At 40.7% G+C, this 25058-nt stretch overlaps 1 protein-coding gene across 6 annotated transcripts in view; it reads right to left on the bottom strand.

Moving 5' to 3' along the window:
- Positions 1-25058, bottom strand: part of chd9 (chromodomain helicase DNA binding protein 9) — a 270685-nt gene that overhangs the window by 89964 nt on the left and 155663 nt on the right. For all 6 annotated transcript variants that reach the window (XM_078210878.1, XM_078210880.1, XM_078210879.1 and 3 more), the window contains 5 exons: positions 23228-23571; positions 8813-8927; positions 7830-7979; positions 6460-6528; positions 1578-1633 (listed from right to left, as the gene is read on the bottom strand). In XM_078210878.1, coding sequence (XP_078067004.1) covers positions 1578-1633; positions 6460-6528; positions 7830-7979; positions 8813-8927; positions 23228-23571 — 734 coding nt within the window. The remainder of the gene's footprint in view (positions 1-1577; positions 1634-6459; positions 6529-7829; positions 7980-8812; positions 8928-23227; positions 23572-25058) is intronic.

Raw genomic sequence — 25058 nt, 5'->3', positions numbered from 1 at the left:
AATTTTTAATTAACTCCGCTTATTATAGCTTCAGTCATTGGTGTCAGTTTAACTTCACTGATGCGTTAAACTGAGCATTAACGTCAAAGCAATAATCTATAAAACATAATATATATTTTACTAATTAGTACAATCTACTATAGTGCACCAATGTACTTCTATAACTAACAGCCGCAGTTTATACGGAGTTTTGCACTTCAACGAGCCAAACCCAACTGCACCAAATTTTACATTTTTCATTCTGTGCATGCATAGCAGCACTTGAGTTGGCGTAGATGACACACTAGGATTTGTTCAATAGATGGGGTAGGTATTTCCTGTGCAAATTGTATATGGATGTGTATTACATATACACATATGTACAGGTAGACACAAACCTCTTTCATTGGCAAAATATATTGCATCTAAATGCACCATTTTTTACCAAGGTGAAAATGTACACAAGATCAAACACCAAAACAAAGATTTCTGATCTTTCACTCATCATTGGTAGATAAAAGCCATGACATTTATAAGTGTGCGGTTGTTAATTGTGGAATGATACAACACTGAAGAGGTAATTTCACCCATCAAGACAGTGCTGGCTCTTTGAAATTATTCAATTAGACATGTTCCCTGCATTTTTCCCCACTTTCATTTATTTATCCAAATTCCCTGTTAAAAATGATCAAATCCATTTTCACTATCCTTGCATGCAGTACATTCCAGACAATAACAACTCGTCGTGTTAAAAGGAATTCCCACGCATCCTCCTTTTCTACTTTAATATTTATTTGAGTATGGCACTTGACATGCTTAAGAGGGCGCAAATCAACATTCGCTGCAATATCTACAAGGTTGAAACTTGGCAATCAGTTTAAGAAAAAGCTCAAATTCCAGAGGTTTAAAAAAAAAGAAACTCAAATTCCAGAGAATTCATGGTTCGGAGGTAGTCAAAATGGAACTTAACATTACAGAAGTGCATTTGTATCATTATATCATCATCTGATCTAACAACTGGAGCAAATTTCAAGTGAGCTATTTTGACACATTCATCTCAACATTAGCTATCATGGAGACAGTGAAGAAGCCAAGAATAAATCATTTGTCCCATCATCATCCATAATATTAAATCAGTCCCAGACTGTTATAATTATGTCTGTTGCACTTATTTGTTTTCCCCTTCCATAAGTCTTTTCACACCTAATTGAAAGAACGGGTTTGAAGCTTGTTCATACATCTCCACCAGTTCCATTCCAGTGGCTAGAAGTAACCCAAGATAGTCAGTCCCAGGATGTCTGTGAATCCAATTTACCCTCCTAGTGGGAACCACTAATCTCCATTTAACTTTCTGCAACAAAGTTATATATACAACATTGCCCCCACCATTTTTGTTTGTCAAACACATTTTGTAACTAAATGCTGTACAACCATCAGACGGAAACATACACATTGTATACTTAGATTCTTAATTAGATGACACAGAATTACATTTTGTGGTAAAAGTTTGCAGATTAAAACAAAACAGAATATTAAATGGCCATTATCTTTAGGTCTAAAAAGGACTGTAATATCTAAAAAGTAGTACATTTACTTACTAGTTTTTGTATTTAACGAAGAACTCTTCAACATCAGCCATATGTCCCATGGCTACCTAAACAAAGAAGCTTTCTGATTAATATCACTTGTCAAACATACATTATAAATGGCTATGGGGCATTTTGGGAAAAAGTAATGAGGTATCAGATACCACAATATTCTACAAGAAGGACCAACTGAGCTTCAGACATTTCATGTGGTCAGCAACAGGGGCCATTCTAGTCAAGTGAGCGCTTGTTTCTTATGGACTCAAGTGTGACTTGATCCACGCAACTATCTGGAAATATACTATCACCCAGAGGTCGAACACAAACTTTTATTAGCTCATGAAATTGACAAAAGCCCTCTTTCTCCAAGTTTGTGGATAGCGGAGGAATAAACATTACCAGATTTTGATGTTGATAATAAGCAATAAATCAGATTTATTAAAAGAGCAGTAGAATGTTATCGAGTACAACAAAATAAAAAAATCCAACAGTGCCAACTCTCCTAGTGTGACTAAGCTTGGGTCAATATTAATAAGATGAACTTATCTGTGAATATTTTATCTAACATTGTCACTAGTGTCTATCTCAATCAGTTCAGAGAAACTGGAAAGCAAAACGTTTTCTCTGTCTGTTATGATAACAGGAGCTGTTACTTGCTGAGCAAACCAAATCCCAGAGGGAAACTTGCCTTACTGATCATAACCTTTTTTTTAAAGTATTCTGAAAATGGGGGAAGAATTACTGATTCCAGAAGCATAGAATTCAAGGAACACTTCTGGATCTTAAAAATATAAAAGATCTATTAAGAAAAGAAAACTTAAGGACACAGGATTAAAGTTACACAGTTAAAAAGTCTTGCAAAACCTCCCCAAAAGAGACCACAAGGCAACACCTTCTTTGCCACACTTCCTTATCCACCTTTACTCTAAAAATCCAGTAATATTACCCAAGGCAAAACTGCTGTCACTTTAGTAAAGGGAAAAAGAAAATTCCGAAATAAGATTACTTTATAAAAAACTTTTCTGAGTCCTGAGCGGCTGCTTCGGATTTCACACCTTCTCTCAGTACAAAACTGGTGCCAGGATATCTTTCCCACAAACCCAACACAATTCAACTCAACAGGGGCGATTTTCCCATCCCGCTGCGCTGTTTTTTGCTAGTGCAGCGGCCCAGGAGACTCAAGCGGAGGCCATTCTGTGGGCTCCCGTCTGGACACCACGACCTCCACGGGGCCGACACGCAGGAAATCCGGCTGCCGGAGACTGTGGTGCCCAGCGGGGAGCCCATGAAATGGCTTCTGCATGTCTCCGACCGATGGATTTCCGACACCGTCAGCTCCGTGCCGATTTCTGGCGTGGAGCTGCATAATTTATGCAAATGCACATCTCAATATATTTTAAAATATTAGCGGGCTCAGGACTGAAATCAGGAGGTCGATGTTGGCCTGGACATGTTCAGGTTACCAGCGATTGAGCTGGCCAGCCATCGAGAGGCCAGCAATGTGGGGCCACTTCGCATGCGCCGATCTCAGCGCTGACAGATTGGCGGATGCGCAGTGGCGCACTCAGCACTATGCTACCAGCCTCTCCTGCGGGAACAGGCACCAACTGCAGATTTTTCAAGTGAATTACGCTAATGCACTCTGCAGTACGCAGAGTATGGGAGATTCATTTTGAAACTCGCGCTGAAAAAAAAGTGCAATTTACTCCAGTTTTTACACAAATTCGATACTTAGAATTTTTCTGGGAGAATCGCCCCAAACATCTTTCCTTAAATATCCTTTTTCCTTTCACTTGCAATTCCATTGTCCTCAGCATCTCTTCAAACTCAACTTTTCCAAAATATAAAAATCTTTCATGTTTTCTTATTACCTACCCATTTGAGTCAAATAAAATTTAATAACCCTCCCATGTTTACTTATGAAATCTTTGCATTTGTAAAAGTCCCTTACCCCCGCCCATGAAGTATAACAGCTGAAAAGCCAAGTCCCTATCAAACGCAACTTTTTAAACCCAACTTATTTACTTATAAATCTACTTCACCATGGCCTCTTACATGCATTTAGCACTCACCCATTTTATCTCTCAACTCTCCCAGACAAGTTGTCTCTATTAATCTTTCCCCAGCTTAATTAAATAATTTACACACACCCTTCTTTACAGAGTAACAAAATATTAAAAATAACATCCATCTTCATGCTGTTAAGCTCTCTGACAAATGCCAACTTTACCTAATTGGAAGACGTTCTGCCACTCTCTGTTCCCATCAATCATGTTATGACACTCAGCATGAACTGATGTTATCCACACATTAATTAATAACTGAATCTAAATTCCTTTACCGCGACTGACGAATGTACCAACAAAGCAGCTCAAACAAAATTGAAAGTTAACAAACTGAAACAGTTCTACACTTGGATCAATGGATAAATGCGTACGGTTCAGTGAAATGTATAGACCTTGAACTGTGTAAAATTTATAACAGCACCTACCTTAAGTTGCATGAGAGACAAGTGCATGGAATTATATATAAAATAAACCAACAAATCTCTGCAATAAGCTTCTGCGCTTCTGAATTTTTGCTTTGTGTCAGGTGTACAGAGTTGGGAGAATCCAAAGCTCCGCAAACCCAAATCCTGCAAGAGTACCGTAGAAGATTGGATTTGCATTCCGGGATGGATAGGGGAGGTTTTATGGTAGTCCTGCCCATCACCCACAGAAGGAGTTCAGAGGTTTAGAGGCAGGCTGGATAAAAGACCTTGGTGCTCCAGTACATTATCCCAGTTGTGAAAAAAGGAGTGAAACAAAAAACAGCTCTGCAGCAATCACTTCTACCCCATCCACTCCCTATACCCCATTGATGCCAGTTCAGGCCATCTCATGTCCCTTCACTAACCCATAGCTGTTTATACCCTCCATTCCAACCTATATCCCTCCAGCCACCCTCACATGGCCCTTCATAGTCCTATGCCCTTAGCACCAACCCATGCCCCCCCTCCCCCCCACCTCTCCAATCTTGGCCTTATACCCTCCCTAACTTCCCCACTATCCGCCATGGACAGGCTTGTTGTGTTGAAAATAAATGTGCTTGCAATTTCACTCTGACATAAGTTGAGGGTTAATATTTTGGGATTCGTGCTGCACAACTGAATTGCTTTCAATCTATCATTATCACTGTGGGGTGCTTGTCAGTTCACAGTTTGAATGACAGCTTCAAGTGCTTTTTAAAGTCTTTCACAGAATCATAGAATCCCTACAGTACAGAAGGAGGCTATCAGGCTATTGAGTCTTTACCGACCATAATCCCACCCAGGCCCTATTCCCATAACCCCACACATTTACCCTGCTAGTCTCCCTGACACTTGGGTCAATTTAGCATGGCTAATCAACCTAACCCACACATCTTTGGACTGTGGGAGGAAACCGGAGCACCCGGACACGGGGAGAAAGTGCAAACTTCACACAGACAGTGACCCGAGGCCAGAATTGAACCTGGATTTACCTCCTACGGAAGTAAAAAAGAGCAATGGCCTATTTTAGAAAAAAGAAAATTGTTCTTCATCAGGTTTTCCCCCAAAACACATTCCTTTGTGACACATCACTGAACACACTGAATCACCTTCTTGGAAGCCTTCCATAGATGAGCATGTCTCAATGCCTTCAGGGACATAGAACAGTACGGGGCCAGAAAATATAATTTCCACTAATTGAACTGGACACAAAATTCAAGGACTTCATTTTATTCCTCACACACTTTACCCTTATCTCACAAAAATGTAGCCATCACCCTCTGAAACTTGTAGCACCCTCCACTCCCACAACACCCTGACTCTTAATGTTAAAATTTTGCTGCAATAGGATACACACCAAGTTGGTAATTAAGCACAGCTGTCACCAATTGGGGAAGGATTAAGGAATCATTGCAAGAGTACATTAACAGTTCACTCAATATCTGGGAGAGTCTCTGACTGCTTTGCTGTCTTGGAAATAAACATGTTTTAAAGGTACAGGCTAGCTTCAGACTCATTCTTCATCTGCAAACCTGAAGAACTTTGTTAAGATCTGCCACTCCACAATCATTAATAAACATTAAAATAATGATCCCAGAACAATCCTTCAAGTACCACGCTCGCCAATTCTGTCCCTGCAACTGCTGATCCTTTCACTACCACCTTCCGCATCCTCTGGATAAATCACTTCATTTCATGAACTTCCCTCCCAAAATAATGAATTGAAGATTGCAAGCCAAATATTTAAGAAGAAAATTTTAAAAAATAAACTGATTGACAAAGTACAAATTATTGGGAGTTAATACAGATTACTTTTAATGTTCTGTTTAACATTTCAACATTGAGTTCAAGGTTTTTTGTGGAAGTAACACTGCAGGAGATTAACTAGTCTTATAAATATTTTATAAAGTACCGTACTTAAAAGCTTCAAACATTATAAATAATTTCTGTACAATTATTTTGACGACTCTGGTGTGACGACCAATCACTTTTGTGTATTAACGCCAACAGAACAAGTTTCTGAGACCTTAGTTTACGATCCACACAGCAGTACTTTTATCCAGCTGCATGGAGGTAACACAGGGCTTGCATCAAGCAGCAATTCACTTTCTTGCATTCAGAATACTTTGGACAGTTGATTATCCAAATTGAGGAGGGTTGGGAAAACTCAGAAATTAGGACCTGGATCATGTCAATTACAAATACTAATTTTGGATGATGTTCATCGCCTTATGTTAAAAACTAGTTCGGGGGTTAATAAAATGAGCTCCAACTTTCGCAGCAAATACAAAAAAATTATTATTGCAGATTAGGAAAAAGAAACACTTTTGCAAACTAGACTAAGCAGATGAAGATTAATTATTTCCATGTTGAAAAACTTCTCACCTCTTTTTTTACTAATCTTGAAGCCATAACTTTGTCTACAATTGCAGCATCTTCTTCACTAGGGTTTTCCTATGGAAGAGATACCAATTTCAAAACAATATCTTAAAAACAAGATATTTCACTTCATATTGTTAACATAATTAAACGGCTTGAGAAATAATGCTTAAATACAAGATGACAAAAACGTTAACGGGCAGAACTTCCGAGGAGTGGCATTGCCACTCCACTTCTTTTTACTTGCCTTCTACGGGAGCTGCAAATGTTTTGCCTGATTCAGGTCAGGTAACAATGAAGTAGCGCGGCAGTTCCTGAGTCCTCCCACAGCAGGGCCATTGCTGCAAAGCAAGTACGCTTAAAAGTCCAGCCACTTTGAGAAGCCAAGAGAAAGGCAAGTGAGTAGCATGGGTCTGGGGTAGGAAGGGCTGGGTGACTGGGAGATTGAAGCGGTTTTTATCCTTTTAATTTTTCCCAGGTAACTAGTCTGAGAGTTGGAACTATCAGAAGACTGTGATTTAAAATCGGACTATTGGGTGATTCCCAAGGCAGGGTAATTGCTCATCAGAAGTCTGAACTTCCTGGCAAATGCCATGTGGTCCTTCTGTGGGGATTTCTGGGAGCGTCACCTAGCACATCTTCTGGGATACACCCCACCACGGGTACGAGCCCCTCAGAGACTGAAAATTCTGAGCCATTAATTTGAATAACAAGCCATCTAATTCTGGGTTCAATAACAATGGCATCCATTCAGAATTCATTGTTTCACTGATTTGATTCTAATTGATATTCTGAAATTGTTGCAGTTATATTGTCACACTATCATCAAGATATCTCCATTCAGAGCAAAAGCAAAGAAGATGACCAAGGTGATTTTGCTCCAATATATGCATTTGCTAGAGACAAATTTAAGAAAATTACATCATTCACATGGCTACTAAATAACTGTTACAGTTTGTGTGACTACTGTTTAAGTTTGTAGATACTTCATTGTATTAGTCTGAGAGAAAATGTAAGCATTGCATTTGAAGAATATGCTAAAGGGAAAGTTGGGAATCAAACTGGACTTGACATTACAAAACAAAACGAAAATTGATTTTTCTGAAAATCTAACAATGAGAAGGAGAATGAAAACATATAAACAACAAGTGGAAGCCACTTCATTGCAAAGAGCACTAGATATTCAATCGACTTGTTCTGAATGTCCGGGAGAATAGTCAATCCATAATAATTAGTGCATGTTTTAATAAAACATTCAACACTGAACATCAACTAAACTATAACAGCTGGCAACATTTATCTAACTTACTTTTAGTAATGTCCTCAAAATTCTCAGCCATTAGACATTGCTACAATTGACAAAAATGGGGTCTCACCACAAATAACTGCACAGGTTGCTCAGCAGGTAGAACAGCACCAGCCCTGGATTTCCCTTTAGCAGTTAACCCATCGTCATCGTCCGAAATCTTCATCCCAGTGTCTTCGTTATATTTCTTTCTTTTTACTTGCCTGTTTGATCGTCTCTTCTGCAAAATTAATTACCACCTTAAAATCACCATTACAGTTTTTAATTCCCATAATCAAAACCAATATACTAAGTTGAATACATTAGATGATTACATTTCAGCATTTTGATGCGGTCACATTAATGAACAGATGATTTGTTTTAGAAAAAAAATACCTTCATTACTTAATTCAGTTGACAACAAGAAGCTGATCAGCAATGAGGAAGCCAAACATTAGCAGACAATATTTAAAACACTACACATTTGCAATTTAGAGAGGAAATCTCATTGTCATTACGTGGCAGTTGTACCTCATTTGGGACAAGTGAAGGATTGGTCACAGAAAGAGTGGAAATGGCAGAAATCATGAAAACAGAAGAATAATCAGTGAACATTTTATTTTGCTATATTTTTAAATCCCTTTTTCCTGCTTTTGCTTAAGTTTTTCCCTGCCTTTGCTTAAGTTTTTTTCCTTCTTTCTTTCTCCTTTACTTACTCTCCATCTTACTCCAGTCCACGTCCTCTCCTCTTGTCTCTCTCATCGTTAACATTCACTCCTCCTCTCCCTCCTTAATGCTGACCTCCAACCCCTCTTTTTCCTCATTTTGTCTTTCATCCAGCAATGTCCCTTCCACTTTCTCCCCCTCTGCTTCCTCCCCTAGACGACCTTCCACTAGCACTCATCTTCTTCACCCATCCATACCACTTCCTCTTTCCAATCATGACTATTGCCTATCTTGCCCCATACTCTACCCGCTGTCCTGTCCCAAATCCTTCACCCACTGCCCTGTGTCACCATACCAGCATTACAAAGTAGTTTTGCTTCCCTGAAGCACTGGAGGCTAAAATCTTACTTGACATCCAGAGATGGGTTCTTTCTTTATTGATGGCGTGGCAATCTGTTCGGTGTCCGATCCCTCTTCTGATGAATCATTCTTCCTTTTTTTCCCCAGTGTAATTATGATTTTGCTGTTGAATCAATTTTCAATAAATTAGGTTCTTCCAACACATGTAACCGAGATGTTCATGTGGGGCGAGGGGGAATAATACCCATACTAATAATTATGGAGGAAAATAGCAGTCATTAATAACTGTTTCCAGTGATAGGGTTAACAGAGACAAATCACAAAAGCCTACACAATGTTTAACTGCAGGATGGTAAGCAGTTAGTTCCAGACACCTGACCTTCAGATAAGAAAGGGAGAAAGTTGTTATGCTGGGAATGGCCTTTAAACCAGGCATTGGAAAAGGGAGTTGATTCATGTTCCAACATTCAGACACAGCTGGGATGTTTAAAGATAGTTCCTAACAATACCCAATTGATGCAACTAAAAACCTCTCACCAATTGGATATTATAATTAAGCAAGTGTAAGGTGATTGCGATTGGTTTTAAAAACTGTACTTTTTAAATGATGCAACCGTAATCAATGAATATGAGTGGGTAGAGACAACTTCCAGACTCTTATTGGTATATGCCAATTACTTGTAATCAAATTTGAACTTTAATTGCTTATGTATTTCTGAATTTTTCACTTGGAATGGTCTGAATGACTTCACTCAGAGTCCTATTGCTCCAGTCTTTTAATAAACTCATCTTGACACCACTCTGTGAATTTTTCTGGCGACTTGAGAGGAACAACAGTTTTAAATACAGCAAGAAAACCATGATGACAGCCCCGTAACGCTGGGCTAACTCAGTAGAGTCAGAGTCATAGAGGTTTACAGCATGGAAACAGGCCCTTTGGCCCAACTTGTCCATGGCGCCCTTTTTTTTTTAAACCCCTCAGCTCATCCCAATTGCCCACATTTGGCCCATATCCCTCTTATCCATGTAACTATCTAAATGCTTTTTAAAAGACAACATTGTACCCGCCTCTACTACTACCTCTGGCAGCTTGTTCCAGACACGCACCACTCTCTGTGTGAAAAAATTGCCCCTCTGGACACTTTTGTATCTCTCCCCTTAAACCTATGCCCTCTAGTTTTAGACTCCCCTACTTTTGGAAAAAGATATTGACCATCTAGCTGATCTGTGCCCTTCATTATTTTATAAGCCTCTATAAGATCACCCCTCAACCTCCTATGCTCCAGAGAAAAAAGTCCCAGTCTATCCAACCTTTCCTTATAACTCAAACCATCAAGTCCCAGTAGCATCCTAGTAAATCTTTTCTGCACTCTTTCTCGTTTAATAATATCCTTTCTATAATAGGGTGACTAGAACTGCACACAGTACTCCAAGTGTGGCTTTACCAATGTCTTGTACAACTTCAAGAAGACATCCCAACTCCTGTATTCAATGTTCTGACAGATGAAACCAATGCAACAGTTGAAAGTATGAAATTGTACAATACTTGATCTTAAGCAGAGATGGGGTGGGAGGGGTGGGTGGAATAACTGATTAACTTGTGCGCTTATCAAGAAAATAAATATCAGTGCTAGGAAGTGGGACACTTTACTTCATTCGCAATGTATACACTCCCTTATACTGTTATCTCCAAGTCGGTTGCAGAGATTTTATCATTAAACACCATAAAGCATTTCACAGCAGTGTACCATTATGCTGGTTCAATGATCACGTCAGCCATTTCTAATGGTCTGAAATACTGCCAATTAACACAAATAGTTTTGCATCATGAGCGTATTTCCACCAGGAACAGCATTAATAGTTAAAAATAACTTGGAACCAGTATAACAGCTCACTGGCATCAGATCCTACTTGTCGGAATATTGACAACAATGGCACTCTTGGCTCTTATCGTAATTGGGGTTACGTTAAGCTGATAGGATTTGGATGGTGGTGCCATACCGGTAACAGTGCATTACTGAGCTTTATACTCTGCTCAATTGATTTTCATTGGATACTTCCCAAAACAAATTCCTACCCTGCTGTCTTGCATTTGTTTTCTTTCCAGCCATTTTCATCCCCTCTTCACCCTAAATGTGCTGTGAGTGAAGAGGGTGACTGGCCGTCCCCCACAGCTCATCCATGTGACACTGAGAGAGAGCACTTGGCCACTGAATGGCTGCTGGCTAATTAACGATTAGCACAGCTGAGCCCAATCCCTCGCGCTCGCTTGCATGCACGCACGTGCACACTCACGAGGCCTGCTGGATAGCAATCAGAAGAGGAAACACTGGCCAATTTTATTTATTGAACCTGGGTAGATCAAATAAATCACTGCAGCCCAGAAATTGAATCTGGCCCAGTAAGCTGCTTCTCGTAGATAACGATGAACACAATATCCCTTGGCTTTTGTCTGAGCAGTTAATCATGTTCTTCCGTGATGACTGTGACACTTGTGCTCCATCCTACTTTTGTCAAAGTTTTTGCCACCAAAAGCCCTCGTGTCCAGGTTGGGTTTAGCCCCAACAAATGCAAAAAAAAAAAAGCTTAGTGTCATGGAACCAGCTTCAGGAAGGTGCACCATGGAGCACCTTTCTCATAGTAACTTCATTGCAGTGTTGATGGAAGCCTATTTGTGCCACTAATAAATAAATTGAAAATCACAAAACACAGTAGAATGGAAAATCAGTAAAACTATTCACCTAGTAAAACTTAACTGAACTTGCTTATCAATTCAAATTGATTGCAAAGCCTAAGCTTATTTCAAAACATTCTTGATTAACAGCGCAACACTGACCAATAGGCCAAGTAGATTAACACGTTTCAAGGTAACATCTGTAGTGTGACTGATCTGCACTTAGTCTTATTCAGGCACACTGCACGAGACCACCTGAAGGAGGCGGCCCCACATAGTTGGGTATCTGCAGCCAGTGCAGAGCAAGGATTTAAAAAGTTAATTAATGGTTGTGGGACTTCATAAACTTCATTTTGAAGTTGGGTTAAGTGGCAAGTACTTACAATTTCAACAGCAATCTAGACACATTTCAAACTTCCCTGGCAAATAATCAGTCAGATAAAAGCAATGGGGTCCATTTTACAAGAGTGATAAAAACGGAGATTTAATATGATGCAAACATTTTCGGGGAACTAATTCCTTTGTGGTGGAAGATATTTAAGAATGGCCTGGATGCTGTGTAGGCAATAAGAGTGCTCACCATTATTGGGTAAACCAGACAGCAATTTGCAGAGTCAATACACATGCAGTTAAATGTTAGAAATTAGGAAATCGCCATATGAGTTACCCTGTTCCCCCACAGACTGTGCTGTAACAGCACCTCACTGATGGTAGTTTTGGTGTCAAAATCCATGTAAGGATGTGAAGATGGGGTAGTTACTCACCAAACAAAGCAGAAAAAGTTAGGGATGGGGCATTCAGATGCATGTAAATTTTGACTGAGGTTATAAGTCCACTTAGTGTCAAACAATTTCTCTCGAACCAAATTTTAATTTTAGAATTGTGAAATCTCATTTCTTCACAATTTATTCTTTGTTGCAGATACAAAAAGAATAAAAGTATATATTTTAACTTTTTCATCGTGTCTTTTTGTCTCTCCTAATCCCATCTTCCGTTCCCCATCTTTCTGTTTTCTGCACGATTGATATTTCCTGGTTTAGACTTGATGCTACATTTATCTATGGAAATTCTTCAATCAGATTGGTTGAAGAGTCAGACTGGTGTTTACCCTACTGACACATGCCATAGATCCCCCTGTAGAGGACACTGCACCACACATCTGATGGCAACAGGTTGTCACTTAAAAGCCAGTGAACTGCTGTCAGTGAATTGTACAGTTGAGCACCATGCTTTTGTCACTGACTACAAAATAGGGGCTATATTTTTTAGGTTTTATCAAATATGTACTAGCTCTCTGGTAGCTTGTATAATAGCCTACTTTGGACTTAGAATGAATACCCCTCAGTGAGAAGAAATCACTGCTGTGAGACCAGGACAGTATATAATTGAATAAATAAGAACATTAGTCCATATTTAGAATTGTTCTAAAGATGTCACATCTTATTCAACATCCTTGGAATGCACTCTCCATATAACCAATGCATAAAAGGTATTAAATCCTGTCCGTTAATCTTTTTGACAATATCTTTATACTTGACCTTTTAATGCTACCTTGCTCAGTGGGACCATATTCACACTCAGGGGCAATAAATTTCCAAACTGGAAAATTACATTAGTTCAGCATTAAAGTTCCTTCAAACGATCCAGATATTTCATTAGTGCTAAACAGCATGCAGTATCGTGATCACTTGTGCTTGTTCATTACATACTCCTCAGGTAGATGAGACCATGCACTTGAGGCACGCCAAAATATTTAAATATTGGCTCCAACTAATATTCAACACTGTGCTAGAATAGTTCTGGCTCGGGAGACAACCATTTGGCCCTTCATGTCTATGCCGGTTCTCTGCAAGAGCAACTCACCTAGTCCCACGCCCCCATAGCCTTGATTTTCTTTTCAGATTATCCAAATCCTTCTTGAAAACTTCATTTGAATCTGCCTCCACCACATTTTCAGCCAGCCATTTACAGCCTTGGTTATTTTCCAGCCAGCACATTTTCAGCCAGTATTCCAGATCCTAGCCAATCACAGCTCTCTCATTTCACTGTTACTCCATTTGTTGTCACCATAATTCAATGTTCTTTAGTTTTGAATTCTTCTATGAATGGTATTGGTTTCCCATTACCTAATCTGTCCGGTCCTCTGATGATTTCATAGAAATAGAATCATAGAAACCCTACAGTGCAGAAAGAGGCCATCTGGCCCATCGAGTCTGCATCGACCACAATCCCACCCAGGCTCTACCCCCATATCCCTACACATTTACCCGCTAATCCCTCTAACCTACGCATCTCAGGACACTAAGGGGCAATGTAGCATGGCCGATCAACCTAACCCGCACATCTTTGGACTGTGGGAGGAAACCGGAGCACCCGGAGGAAACCCATGCAGACACGAGGAGAATGTGCAAACTCCACACAGACTGTGACCCAAGCCGGGAATCGAACCCAGGTCCCTGGAGCTGTGAAGCAGCAGTGCTAACCACTGTGCTACCGTGCCGCCTGCTACCGTGCCGTGTTGAATATTGTTTGAACAGCGTTATCAAATCTCCTTTTAATCTTCTCTTCTCCAAGCTGAACAGTCCTGGCTTCTCCAACCTAGCTATATAACTGAAGTTCTTTCTGTTTCTCATCCCTGGAAACATTCTTGTGCATCCACCCGGGCTAATGCTTTTATACTTTATGTCCCTATTAATACAACACAAGGTCTCACGTGTTTTATTAACCACTTTCTCAACCCACCCTCCATCTTCAATAATTTGTGCACATTTAATCCCAGACCTTTCTGCATCCACTTTAGATTAGGATGCTTTATTTTATATCACCTCTTCATGTTCTTCCTGTTAAAATGTATTACTTCACACTTTTCTGCATTAAATTTCATCTGCTACTTGTTCACTCATTCGACCACCCTATGTACGCTTGAAGATGATCACTATCCACATAGTTCACAACATTTCCAAGCTTTCTGTAATCGCAACAAAGTTCCAAGAACATAAAGAGTGTGGCAGGTATTGTTAAAGGGTCAATATCTCAATTTTAAAAGATCGGTTAACTATTTACTTCCGTCACCAGACAAACACAGGCAGCACAGTGGTATGGTTAGCTGCAAAAAAGATGCATTCCATCTCACAATACCCACACCCAAGTGGACAAGGTACAGTGCTTCTTTTTTTACATTCATTTATGGGATGCGAGTGTCACTGGCTGGACCAATATTTATTGCCCATTCCTAAGTGCCCTTGAGAAGGAAGTGGTGAGCTGCCTTCTTGAACCGCTGCAGTGACCCAGCGACCGTGGAGGAATGGTGATATATTTCCAAGATGTGGAGATGCCAGCGTTGGACTGGGGTAAACACAGTAAGAAGTTTAACAACACCAGGTTAAAGTCCAACAGGTTTATTTGGTAGCAAATGCCATTAGCTTTCGGAGCGCTGCTCCTTCGTCAGATGGAGTGGATATCTGCTCTCAAACAGGGCACAGAGACACAAAATCAAGTTACAGAATACTGATTAGAATGCGAATCTCTACAGCCAACCAGGTCTTAAAGATACAGACAATGTGAGTGGAGGGAGCATTAAGCACAGGTTAAAGAGATGTGCATTGTCTCCAGACAGGACAGCCAGTGAGATTCTGCAAGTCCAGGAGGCAAGCTGTGGGGGTTACTGATAGTGTGACATAAATCCAACATCCCGGTTTAGGCCATCCTCATGTGTGCGGAACTTGGCTATCAGTTTCTGCTCAGTGACTCTGTGCTGTCGTGTGTCGTGTTTCAGAGCAGATATCCACTCCATCTAACGAAGGAGCAGCGCTCCAAAAGCTAATGGCATTTGCTACCAAATAAACCTGTTGGACTTTAACCTGGTGTTGTTAAAACTCTTACTATGATATATTTCCAAGTCAGGATGGTGAATGACTTGGAAGAGAACCTCCAGATGTCGGTGTTCCCAGGTATCTGCTGCTCTTGTCCTTCGAGATGGTAACGGACATGGATTTGGAAGATGCTGCCTCAGGAACCCTGGTGAGTTCCTGCAGTGCATCTTGCAAATGGTACACACTGCTGCCACTGTGCATCGGTGGTGGAGCGAATGCGAAAGGGGTACCAATCAAGCGGGTTGCGGTGTCCTGGGTGGTGTTGAGCTTCTTGATTATTGTTGGAACTGCACATACCCGGCAAGTGGGAGAGTATTAACATAGAACTGGAAGCAGGAATATACCATTTGGCCCTTTGAGCCTGCTCCGCCATTCATATTGATCATGGTTGATCATCGAATTCAATATCCTGATCCCCTCTCCCCTTCCTCTTATATGCCTTGATCCCTTTAGCCCCAAGAGCTATATCTAATTTCTTCTTGAAATCAGACAACGTTTTGGCTTCAACCACTTTCTGGTAGTGAATTCCATACATTCACCATCCTCTGGGTGAAGAAATTTCTCCTCACCTCAGTTCTAAAAGGTTTACCCCTTATCCTCAAACTATGAACCCTAGTTCTGCATTCCCCACCATTGGGAACATTATTTCTGACCCTGTTAGAATTTTATAAGTTTCTATGAGATCCCCTCTCACTCTTTTAAACTCTAGTGAATATAATCCTAACCGACTTAGTCTCTCCTCATATGAGACCTGCCATCCCAGGAATTAGCCTAGTAAACCATTGCTGTACTCCCTCTATAGCAAGGACATCCTTCCTCAGATAAGGACACCAAAACTGCACACAATACTCCAGGTGTGGCTTCACCAATGCCCCATATAATTGCAGCAAAACATCCCTATCCCTACACTCAAATTTTCTGGCTATGAAGGCCAACATACCATTTGCCTTCTTTATCGCATGCCTGACTTGTGACTTGTGATAGTGGACAGGCTTTGGGGAGTCAGATGGTGAGTTATTTTCCATAGGATTCCTAGCCTTTGATCTGCTCTGGCAGCCGCAGCATTAATATGGCTAGTCCAATTCATTCTGGTCAATGGTAATCCCCAGGATGTTGATAGTGGGGGATTCAGTGATGGTAATGCCATTGAATGTCAAGGGGTGATGGTTAGATCCTCTCTTTGTGACACAAATGTTATTTGCCACTTGTCAGCCCAAGCCTGGATATTGTCTAGGTTTTGCTGCATTTGCACATGGACTGCTTCAGTATTATGGACTGCTTCAGTATCTGAGGAGTCACAAATGATACTGAAGATTGTGCAATCATCAGTGTACATCCCCATTTCTGACTTGAAGGAAGGAAGGTCATTGAAGAAGCAGCTGAAGATGGTTGGGCCAAGGACACTATCCTGAGGAACTCCTGCACTGACATCCTGGAGCTGAGATGATTGATCTCGAATCACCACAAACATCTTCCTTTGTGTCAGGTACAACCCCAACCAGCATTTTCCCCTCTGATTCCTCTTGACTCCTTGATGCCATACTCGATCAAATGCTGCCTTGATATCAAGGGCAGTCACTCTCACTTCACTGCTGGTATCCAGCTCTTTTGTCCATGTTTGAACCAAGGCTGTAATGAAGTCAGGAGCTGAGTGACCCTGGCAGAGCCCAAACTGAGTGTCCATGAGCAGGTTATTGTTGACTAAATGTCACTTGATAGCACTGTTGATGATCGCTTCCATCACTAACTGATGACAGAGAGTAGACTGATGGGTTGGTAATTGGCCAGGTTGGATTTTCCTGTTTCTTGTGTACAGGAAATACTTCAGCAATTTTCCACATTACTGGGTAGATGCCAGTCTTGTAGCTGTACTGGAGCAGCTTGGCTAGGAGTGTGGCGAGTTCTGGAGCACAAATCTTCAGTACTATTGCTGGAATATTGTCACGGCCCATAGCTTTTGCAATATCCAGTCTTCAGCCATTTCTTGATATCATGTGGGGTGAATCAAATTGGCTGAACACTGACATCTGTGATGCTGGGGACCTTCGGAGGAGGCCAAGATGGATCGTCCACTCAGCGTTCCTGGTTGAAGATTGCTGCAAATACTTCAGTCTTAGCTTTTGCACTTATGTGCTGGGCTCCTCCATCATTGAGAATGAGCATATTTCTGAAGTCTCGTCCTCCAGTGAGAAGTATGATTGTCCACCATCATTCGTGACTGGATGTAGCAGGACTGCAGATCTTAGATCTGATCCATTGGTTGTAGGATCACCTAGCTCTGTCTATTACATACTGCTTATGCTGTTTGGCATGCAAGTAGACCTGTGTTGAAGCTTCACCAGGTTGACACCTCATTTTTAGGTATGCCTGGTGTTGCTCCTGGCATGTCCTCCTGCACACTTCGTTGAAACAGTATTGATCCTTTGGTTTGGTGGTCATGGTAGAGTGGGGGATTATACCAGGCCACGAGGTTACAGATTGTGGCTGAACACAATTCTGCTGCTGCTGATGGCCCACAATGCCTCATGGATGCCCAGTCTTAAGCTGCTAGATCTGTTCAAAGTCTATCTTATTTAGCGCGGTGCCAGTGCCACACAACACGATGGAGGGTCTCCTCAATGTGAAGATGGGACTTTGTCTCCACAGGAACTGTGCAGTGATCACTCCTACTGATATTGTCATTGACAGATGCATCTGCAGTAGGCAGGTTGGTGAGGATGAGGTCCAAGTAGGATTTTCTCTTGTTAGTTACCTCACCACCTGCTGCAGTCCCAGTCTAGCACATATGTCCTTTAGGACCCAGACAGCTTGGTCTGTGGTGGTACTACCAAGCCACTCTTAGTGATGGACATTGAAGTCCCCCCAACCAGAGTACATTCTGCACCCTTGCCACCCTCCGTGCTTCCTCCATGTGGTGTCCAACATTGAAGAGTACAAATTCGCCAGCTGATGGGGAACAGTACATGGTAATCAGCAGGAGGTTTCCTTGCCCATATTTGCCTGGTGCCATGAAACCTCATGATGCTGAGAGTCGATGTTGAGGACTCCCTGGGCAACTCCTGGGAGTCCTCAACTGTTTACCACAGTGCCACCACTTCTGTTGGGCCTCTCCTGCCAGTGGTACAGGACATACCCAGGAATGGTGATGGTGGTGTCTGGGACATTATCTGTAAGGTACGAATCCATGAGAACGACTATGTCAGCCTGTTGCTTGACTAGTCTGAGAGACAGATCTCTCAATTTTGGCACAATCCCCAGCTGTTAGTAAGGAGGACTTTGCAGGGTCGAGGGCTGGATTTGCTGTTGTCAGTGCCTAGGTCGATGTCAGGTGGTCCATCAGGTTTCATTCCTTTTTGTTCTATTTGTGGCATTTGAATACAACTGAGGCCATTTAAGAGTCAACCACATTGCTGTGGATCTGGAGTCACATGTAGGCCAGACCAGTTAAGCATGGCAGGTTTCCTTCCCTAAAGTACCTTAGTGAAGCAGATGGGTATTTATGACAATTGACAGTGGTTTCATAGTCATCATTAAGACTTTTAATTCCAGATATTTTACAGAGTTTTTAAAATTCTACCATTTGCCGTGGTGGGATTTGAACCTGGGTCCCCAGGACATTACCCTGGGTCTCTGGATTACTTGTCAATTAACACCACCACTGTGCCACCGCTTCCCCACTTGATGTATAGACTCTTTCTGGAACTGGAAAAATATCAAACATTCTTGACTTCGATTTTTCACCCCCCTTTAACCAACTCCAGAATGCATTCCTGCAGACAGAGTGGTGGGTGAATACCAACAAGAACACACATGATCCATCCATGAGGAAAAATAATTGATCCATTCCAAGAACACAAGAGGGTCTATGCACTCTGTATATCAGTGCTGCCACCAATCCATTCCTCCCCCAAGCCCTAAAATTATGAAATTATTGCTCAAATACATCCTGCCATCCTTACCTAGTCTGGCCTACATGGGAATCCAAACCCACAGCAATGTGGTTGACTCTGAAATGGCTGAGCAAGCCACTCAGTTGCATTTAATCATTACAAGTGGAACAAAAAGGAATGAAACCGGACGGATGACCCGGCATCAACCTAGGAACTGGAAACGACAATGGCAAACCCAGCCCTGTTGACCCAGCAAGGTCCTCTTTACTCACATCTGGGAGCACGTGCCAAAATTGGGAGAGCTGTCTTATAGATTAGGCAAACAACTGCCTGACACAGTCATATTCACAGAATCATACCTTACAGATAATGTCCCAGACACCCATCACCATTCAATGTTTCTTTGTATAAATATCAGGACAATACACACTAATGGAATGCATGGGGAAAAACAGGGACAAATATTTCCTTGCACAATTTTTAACTGTTTATACTTGGACAATTTTTTTTTTGCCATTTCACTTTTCGAATTATAATTGGTTAGTAACCACAACTTTTTTAAAAAATTTGTTCTTAAGAGGTATCGAAGCAATATGGTAATGTGTTCTTCTGAGATATTGTGTGTACATTTTTTTAAGCAAAAGAGCTTTAAGATGTCGAACGCAGCCAGAACCTGATCTGGAAATGGGTAACACTGAAATGAAATAGAGTGGAAGATCTTCAGTTCTCACCACTGACATCCCTTGCCTTAAAAACAATGATACCAAAAATAAAATAAACACAAGCTTAGATTTTTTACTCATGTCCATCAACTCCTGCCCCTCCACCCCTGCTCCCTCTAATTGTTGAGGACACAAAATACATTCAGAAATAACAGCTCATATTTTAGACATCCTTTTAGACAACAGAGCTTTTTCACTGTTCAATTGAATTTTCTATTTTAACCATCACCTTAATCTAAGAAATGTTTCAGGTGAATCAGCTATATAATTAGCAGCATTTAATAATTTGATGAAAGCCATCAATTCCCAATTATTAACAAAAAAGTGTATTGTGGTACTCCGTGAGCACTGCTCTCAATAGCTGAAAACTGTTAAAACAATCTGGTGAGAAACTAGGAGAGTTTATCTACTACTGTATACTGAAGCTGATCATCGTTGGAAAAGTCTTTAGCACATGTGTATATATTTAATATGCCACATATTTAATATGACATATTTATCCATAAATAAAATATAATCGGCACTTTAAGTTAGGTGCGTCAATTTTGAGGAACAAAATGCTTTCTGAGTTTGATGCCCAAGATAAAACATTTCAAGGTCAACTACACTATTGACAATGATAAAGCAAACCTCGCCTTACTTTGCTAAAACAATTGCACCTTAACCACATCACAAGGATCTTTCTCCTCCCACACCACCATGAGGCTTCCCACACTAGCTGCTCTGGTGGCTAGATCTGTGCTGTTCATTTAAATCCGCTGGGAAACAGTGAGAGAAAAGTCAAATTCATTTCACACACAATCCTTAAAGTAGCCAGAACACTTCTTAATCACAAGGTGAAATTCTAAGACAGCTCCCCCCCCTCCCCGCAAGGTGAAAGGATAATGCCGCACATTACATCTTTAGCACCTGATGAGAGTACAAAAAGCAGGTGTGAACAGGGTGAGCCCCACACTCTTAATGGACGACACCGCATTTTCTTTCCATTAATTTAAATAGAAAATTAGGCAAATATCATGGGTGGAGAGGAAATGCTCGTCTAAACGTTGTCTCTCATCAGTTGATAAAGACGAAACTCTATTCAGGTGTTAAACCGAGGCCCGCCCTTCCTCCTCCCACTATCATTCTTTTGCTCAAGTAGATCCTTTATTTAACATTATGAGACTGCACAATTAAGACAATGAACAGTTTTTTCCCTCCCAGCATTTGGACGAATTAGAAGGCAACAGAGGTGGTGCATATGAACATACAAACAAGGAGCAGGTGTTGGCCATTCATCCCTTCGCGCCTACTCCACCTTTTAATAAGATCATGGTTGATCCAATAGTAACCTCAATTCCCACCTGCCCCCGATAACCTTTCACCCCCTTGCTGACCAAGAATCCATCTCGCTCTGCCTTAAAAATGTTTAAAGACTCTGCTTCCATCACCTTTTCAGGAAGAGACTCACAACCCTCAGGGGGAAAAAAAACTCACCTCATCTCAGTTTTAAATGGGCAACCCCTTATTTTTAAATAGTGACCCCCTACTTCTCGACTCGCTCACATCCTCTCCACATCCACCCTGTCAAGACCCCTCAGGATCTTTTATGTTTCAATCAAGTGGCCTCTTATTCTTCTAAACTCCAGTGGATGCCAGCTTAGCCTGTCCAACCTTTCTTCATAAGGCAACCTGCCCATTCCAAGTATTAGTCTGGTAAACCTTCCCTGAGCTGCTTCCAATGCATTTACATCCTCCCTTTAATGAGACCAATACTGTAAACGGTACTCCAGATGTGGTCTCACTAGTCTCCTGTACAAATGAAGCATAACCTCCCTACTTTTATACTCAATTCCCACGCAATAAATGATAACATTCTATTAGCTTTCCTACTTACTTGCTGTACCTGCATACCAGCCTTTTGCAATTCATGCACTAAGACACCCAGATCTCTCTGCGTCATATAATATTCAATACAGGTAGAATGGCCAAATAACATTTATTACAAATTTGCTTTAACATGCTAACACTGTCCTACAGGAAATCTCGCAATGCCCAATTCAGGTCTGTGATTACACCACCACATTTGAAGAAACTACCAACATGACTTGTGGCCTGGATCCATCCTTGCTTTCATTTCTTTTGGTCTAACAGCACCAGTTAATGCAATACATTTTGACTCCAAGGGTAAATCACGTTTTGGTTAACTCATATTCAGCAGCATTTTGAGCTTCCTCATGTGTTTGATTTAGCTCAAATCATTCATTCTAGGCACCACAATCTGGGAAAGACGGCAAGGCCATTGAGAAGATGCAAAGGAGGTTTGCTGCAATGGCATCAGGAATGCAGGATTTTTGTTACATGGGAGAGGTTAGAGAAGCAGGGGCTGATCTCCTTAAAGCAGAGAAGGTTAAGTGGAATTAGATACAAGTGTCCAAAATTGTCTTGGGTAAATAAAAAGAGGAACAGTTTCCAGAATGGGTGGTAACCAGAGGACACAGATTGAAGGTTAATACTAGAGGCAAAATGAAGAGGCATTTATTTAATGCAGCAAGTTGCCATGCTTTGAAATGCATTTCCCAAAATGAGTCTGTCTGAAATGAGTGCGGCCTTTCACACAGTTTCCTAGTGGATGTAAATATGCAGCACAGGTCTAGCCACAAGAGCAGTTATTGTGGGAAACCTCACATTGGTGTGGTAGGGAGGAGATCCTCCAAAGATGTGGTTATGGCACATTGTTTTGGCAGAATAAAGCCAAATATCATCATAACCTTGGCATGTTTGATCCTGTGTGTCAAAATCAGAAAAGCAGAAAAAATTCTGTTGCTCGTTATTGATGCACGCAATTTTGTTGAGTGCCAAAATTTACCTGAAGTGGAAACAGAATAAATACTAATAACTTCAAAAGGAAATTGGAAAAATATTTGCGGGGAGGCACTTGCAAGGCTATGGAGGAAATGCAAAAGAAGAAGCACAGACACAATTGGCCAAGTGGCCTCTTCCGGTGCTATATCTTTCCGTGATACTACGGTTTCACATGAGACACTCAGAAACAATGGTTCAGCATTTGGGTTTGAAGATCCTTCATTATTTTAAGTGGCCAATATTTTCGGTGAACATTCAGGGTTAAAGAAAAACTCCTGATGTGTAAAATGGCAACATTGAAAATGAAAAACCAATTCTATTTTGTAATATTCAAATCTAAAATTTCAAAATATTTACATGTACTAGTTTTAAAGTTGAACATTTAAATACTTGCAACTAATCCAATTAATTTGCTAGAAGAAAAATAGCTTTATACATTTCAGAGATGCCGGTCAACTTACTTTATTTTCGTTCTATCCTTTGACTTAGAACATAAAACAGTTCTAGACTTCTTGGACTCTTTATCTTTTTGTTTTGTTTTGCACTTGCTGGATTTCCTTTCTTCCTTTCGAGCAGACCCAGTGGATAAACAGGCTGGGTTTACCACTCGGGGAATATTCTGCTCCCCACGTGCCTTTGCCTTAGCGATTGCTTCCGATATGATGCGATTAGCTTTCTCCTGCTTGTTCTGCATTTCCTTCTTTTTCAGTTGTTTGTTTCCAGTCATCACCTGTACATTCTGTAACTTGACAATTTGCGCTGTTTGTGGACTAGAACCATCAATGGTGGTCTGAGAGGAAGGAGGCTGCAAAGAAAGTGCATACAGATTAGCTATAGCTACATCAAGAAGATAACTATTGGGATGTAGTATATATACACTCAGATGCAATTTAAGCTGGGATTGGGAAAAGCATGGGGGGAAAAAAATGCATACAATTGCAAAAAGTAATATCCTTAATGCACTTTGTTGCAAGGATGGAGAAGTGTAAACTTATAACATAAAAGCAAAGGAATACAAAAACTTTTCATTTGCTGAAGATCAGTTTTTATGTATTTTTGAAATTCTTCAAGCGTATATGTGTGCACAATGCACAGATAAATACACCTATGCTCCCAAATCTATTAAAGTTCACCTGTAAAGATAGACTATACAATACAGAAGACGGCCAACGCTGTTATGCTGTGTATCGAGTCTTTTCCCCAGAATGTGGTACATATTCCAGGCTGCACGCTACACTGAAAATTACATAGTGCCTGCACATACACACAATGATGGTCTTTAATGGGACCTATAATCCTCCATTATTATGGATTCCTCAACATTGCCCTTTTTCCACATTAGGGGGGAGTCTTTCTTTAATAAAATAGGGTGCGAGCTACAGATGTCCCTGTCTTCTATCAATGCTGTTCCATGATCAGCTGACAGGTGGTGTGCTGGGACAGAAAGTTTCCAACAGTTTTCCCAATGCTGAGCTGGAGTACATAGTTGGGCAAACTCGACCACCTCAAGGTGGTTAGGCCAAAGAGCATTTGAAGATGGAATTCAAACTGGGCTCTTCTGAAATGCCGTCCTCAGGTCTGTGCTGATCATAACCACCACATCCAAAATTACTGTCCAGAAAAAGTGAACCCAAAGGGAAAACATATAATAAATCACTGAGACTTTTACCAATGTTGCACCTTCGACCTGAGTAATGTTATAAGTACAGAATGTAAATTTAGTGAAGAAAATTAAATTCGTACAGATTTTAAAATGTTCAATACAAATGTTAGATGATTCCCTCTATTTGCCACATGTGGTGAAATCAGTATTTCATGTATTTAGGTATTTTGCGAAAGAAGAAAATCTTCCCAATGTAGCAAACATTTAACATATTTATGGCAAGTTAGAACTCACTGCTGTTTAAAAGGTTAAACCGTGGATCAGGCTGCTACAGAAATCATAAACATCAGTTTATTATTTCAGCTCTCAAGATTTTCTCAAGAGACCATCACAGGTATACAGCACAACTAAACAACTTGTCATTTCAGCATGCACCATTACAGCAAAAACAATAATACAATGAGAAAAATGACGAAACAGATGCAAACTGCTCAGTAAATCTTTGCAATACGACTATACACAATAACGATTTGTCAGTACGCCCCCAATTTAACAGAACAAAGGATTTACAACTAGAACTGAATGAATGACCACTGCCCTTTATTTTTGCAGATCAGTTTAAATACAAGCAAAGATATTAGCCTCAAAACTGTCAGCATTCTAACATGCTCCACAGTACATGCAACCCT

Source organism: Mustelus asterias, chromosome 4 (assembly GCF_964213995.1).
Source record: "Mustelus asterias chromosome 4, sMusAst1.hap1.1, whole genome shotgun sequence".
NCBI lineage: Eukaryota > Metazoa > Chordata > Chondrichthyes > Carcharhiniformes > Triakidae > Mustelus > Mustelus asterias.
The sequence above is the reverse complement of the archived record's forward strand: the minus strand, read 5'-3'. Positions and strand labels throughout refer to the sequence as shown.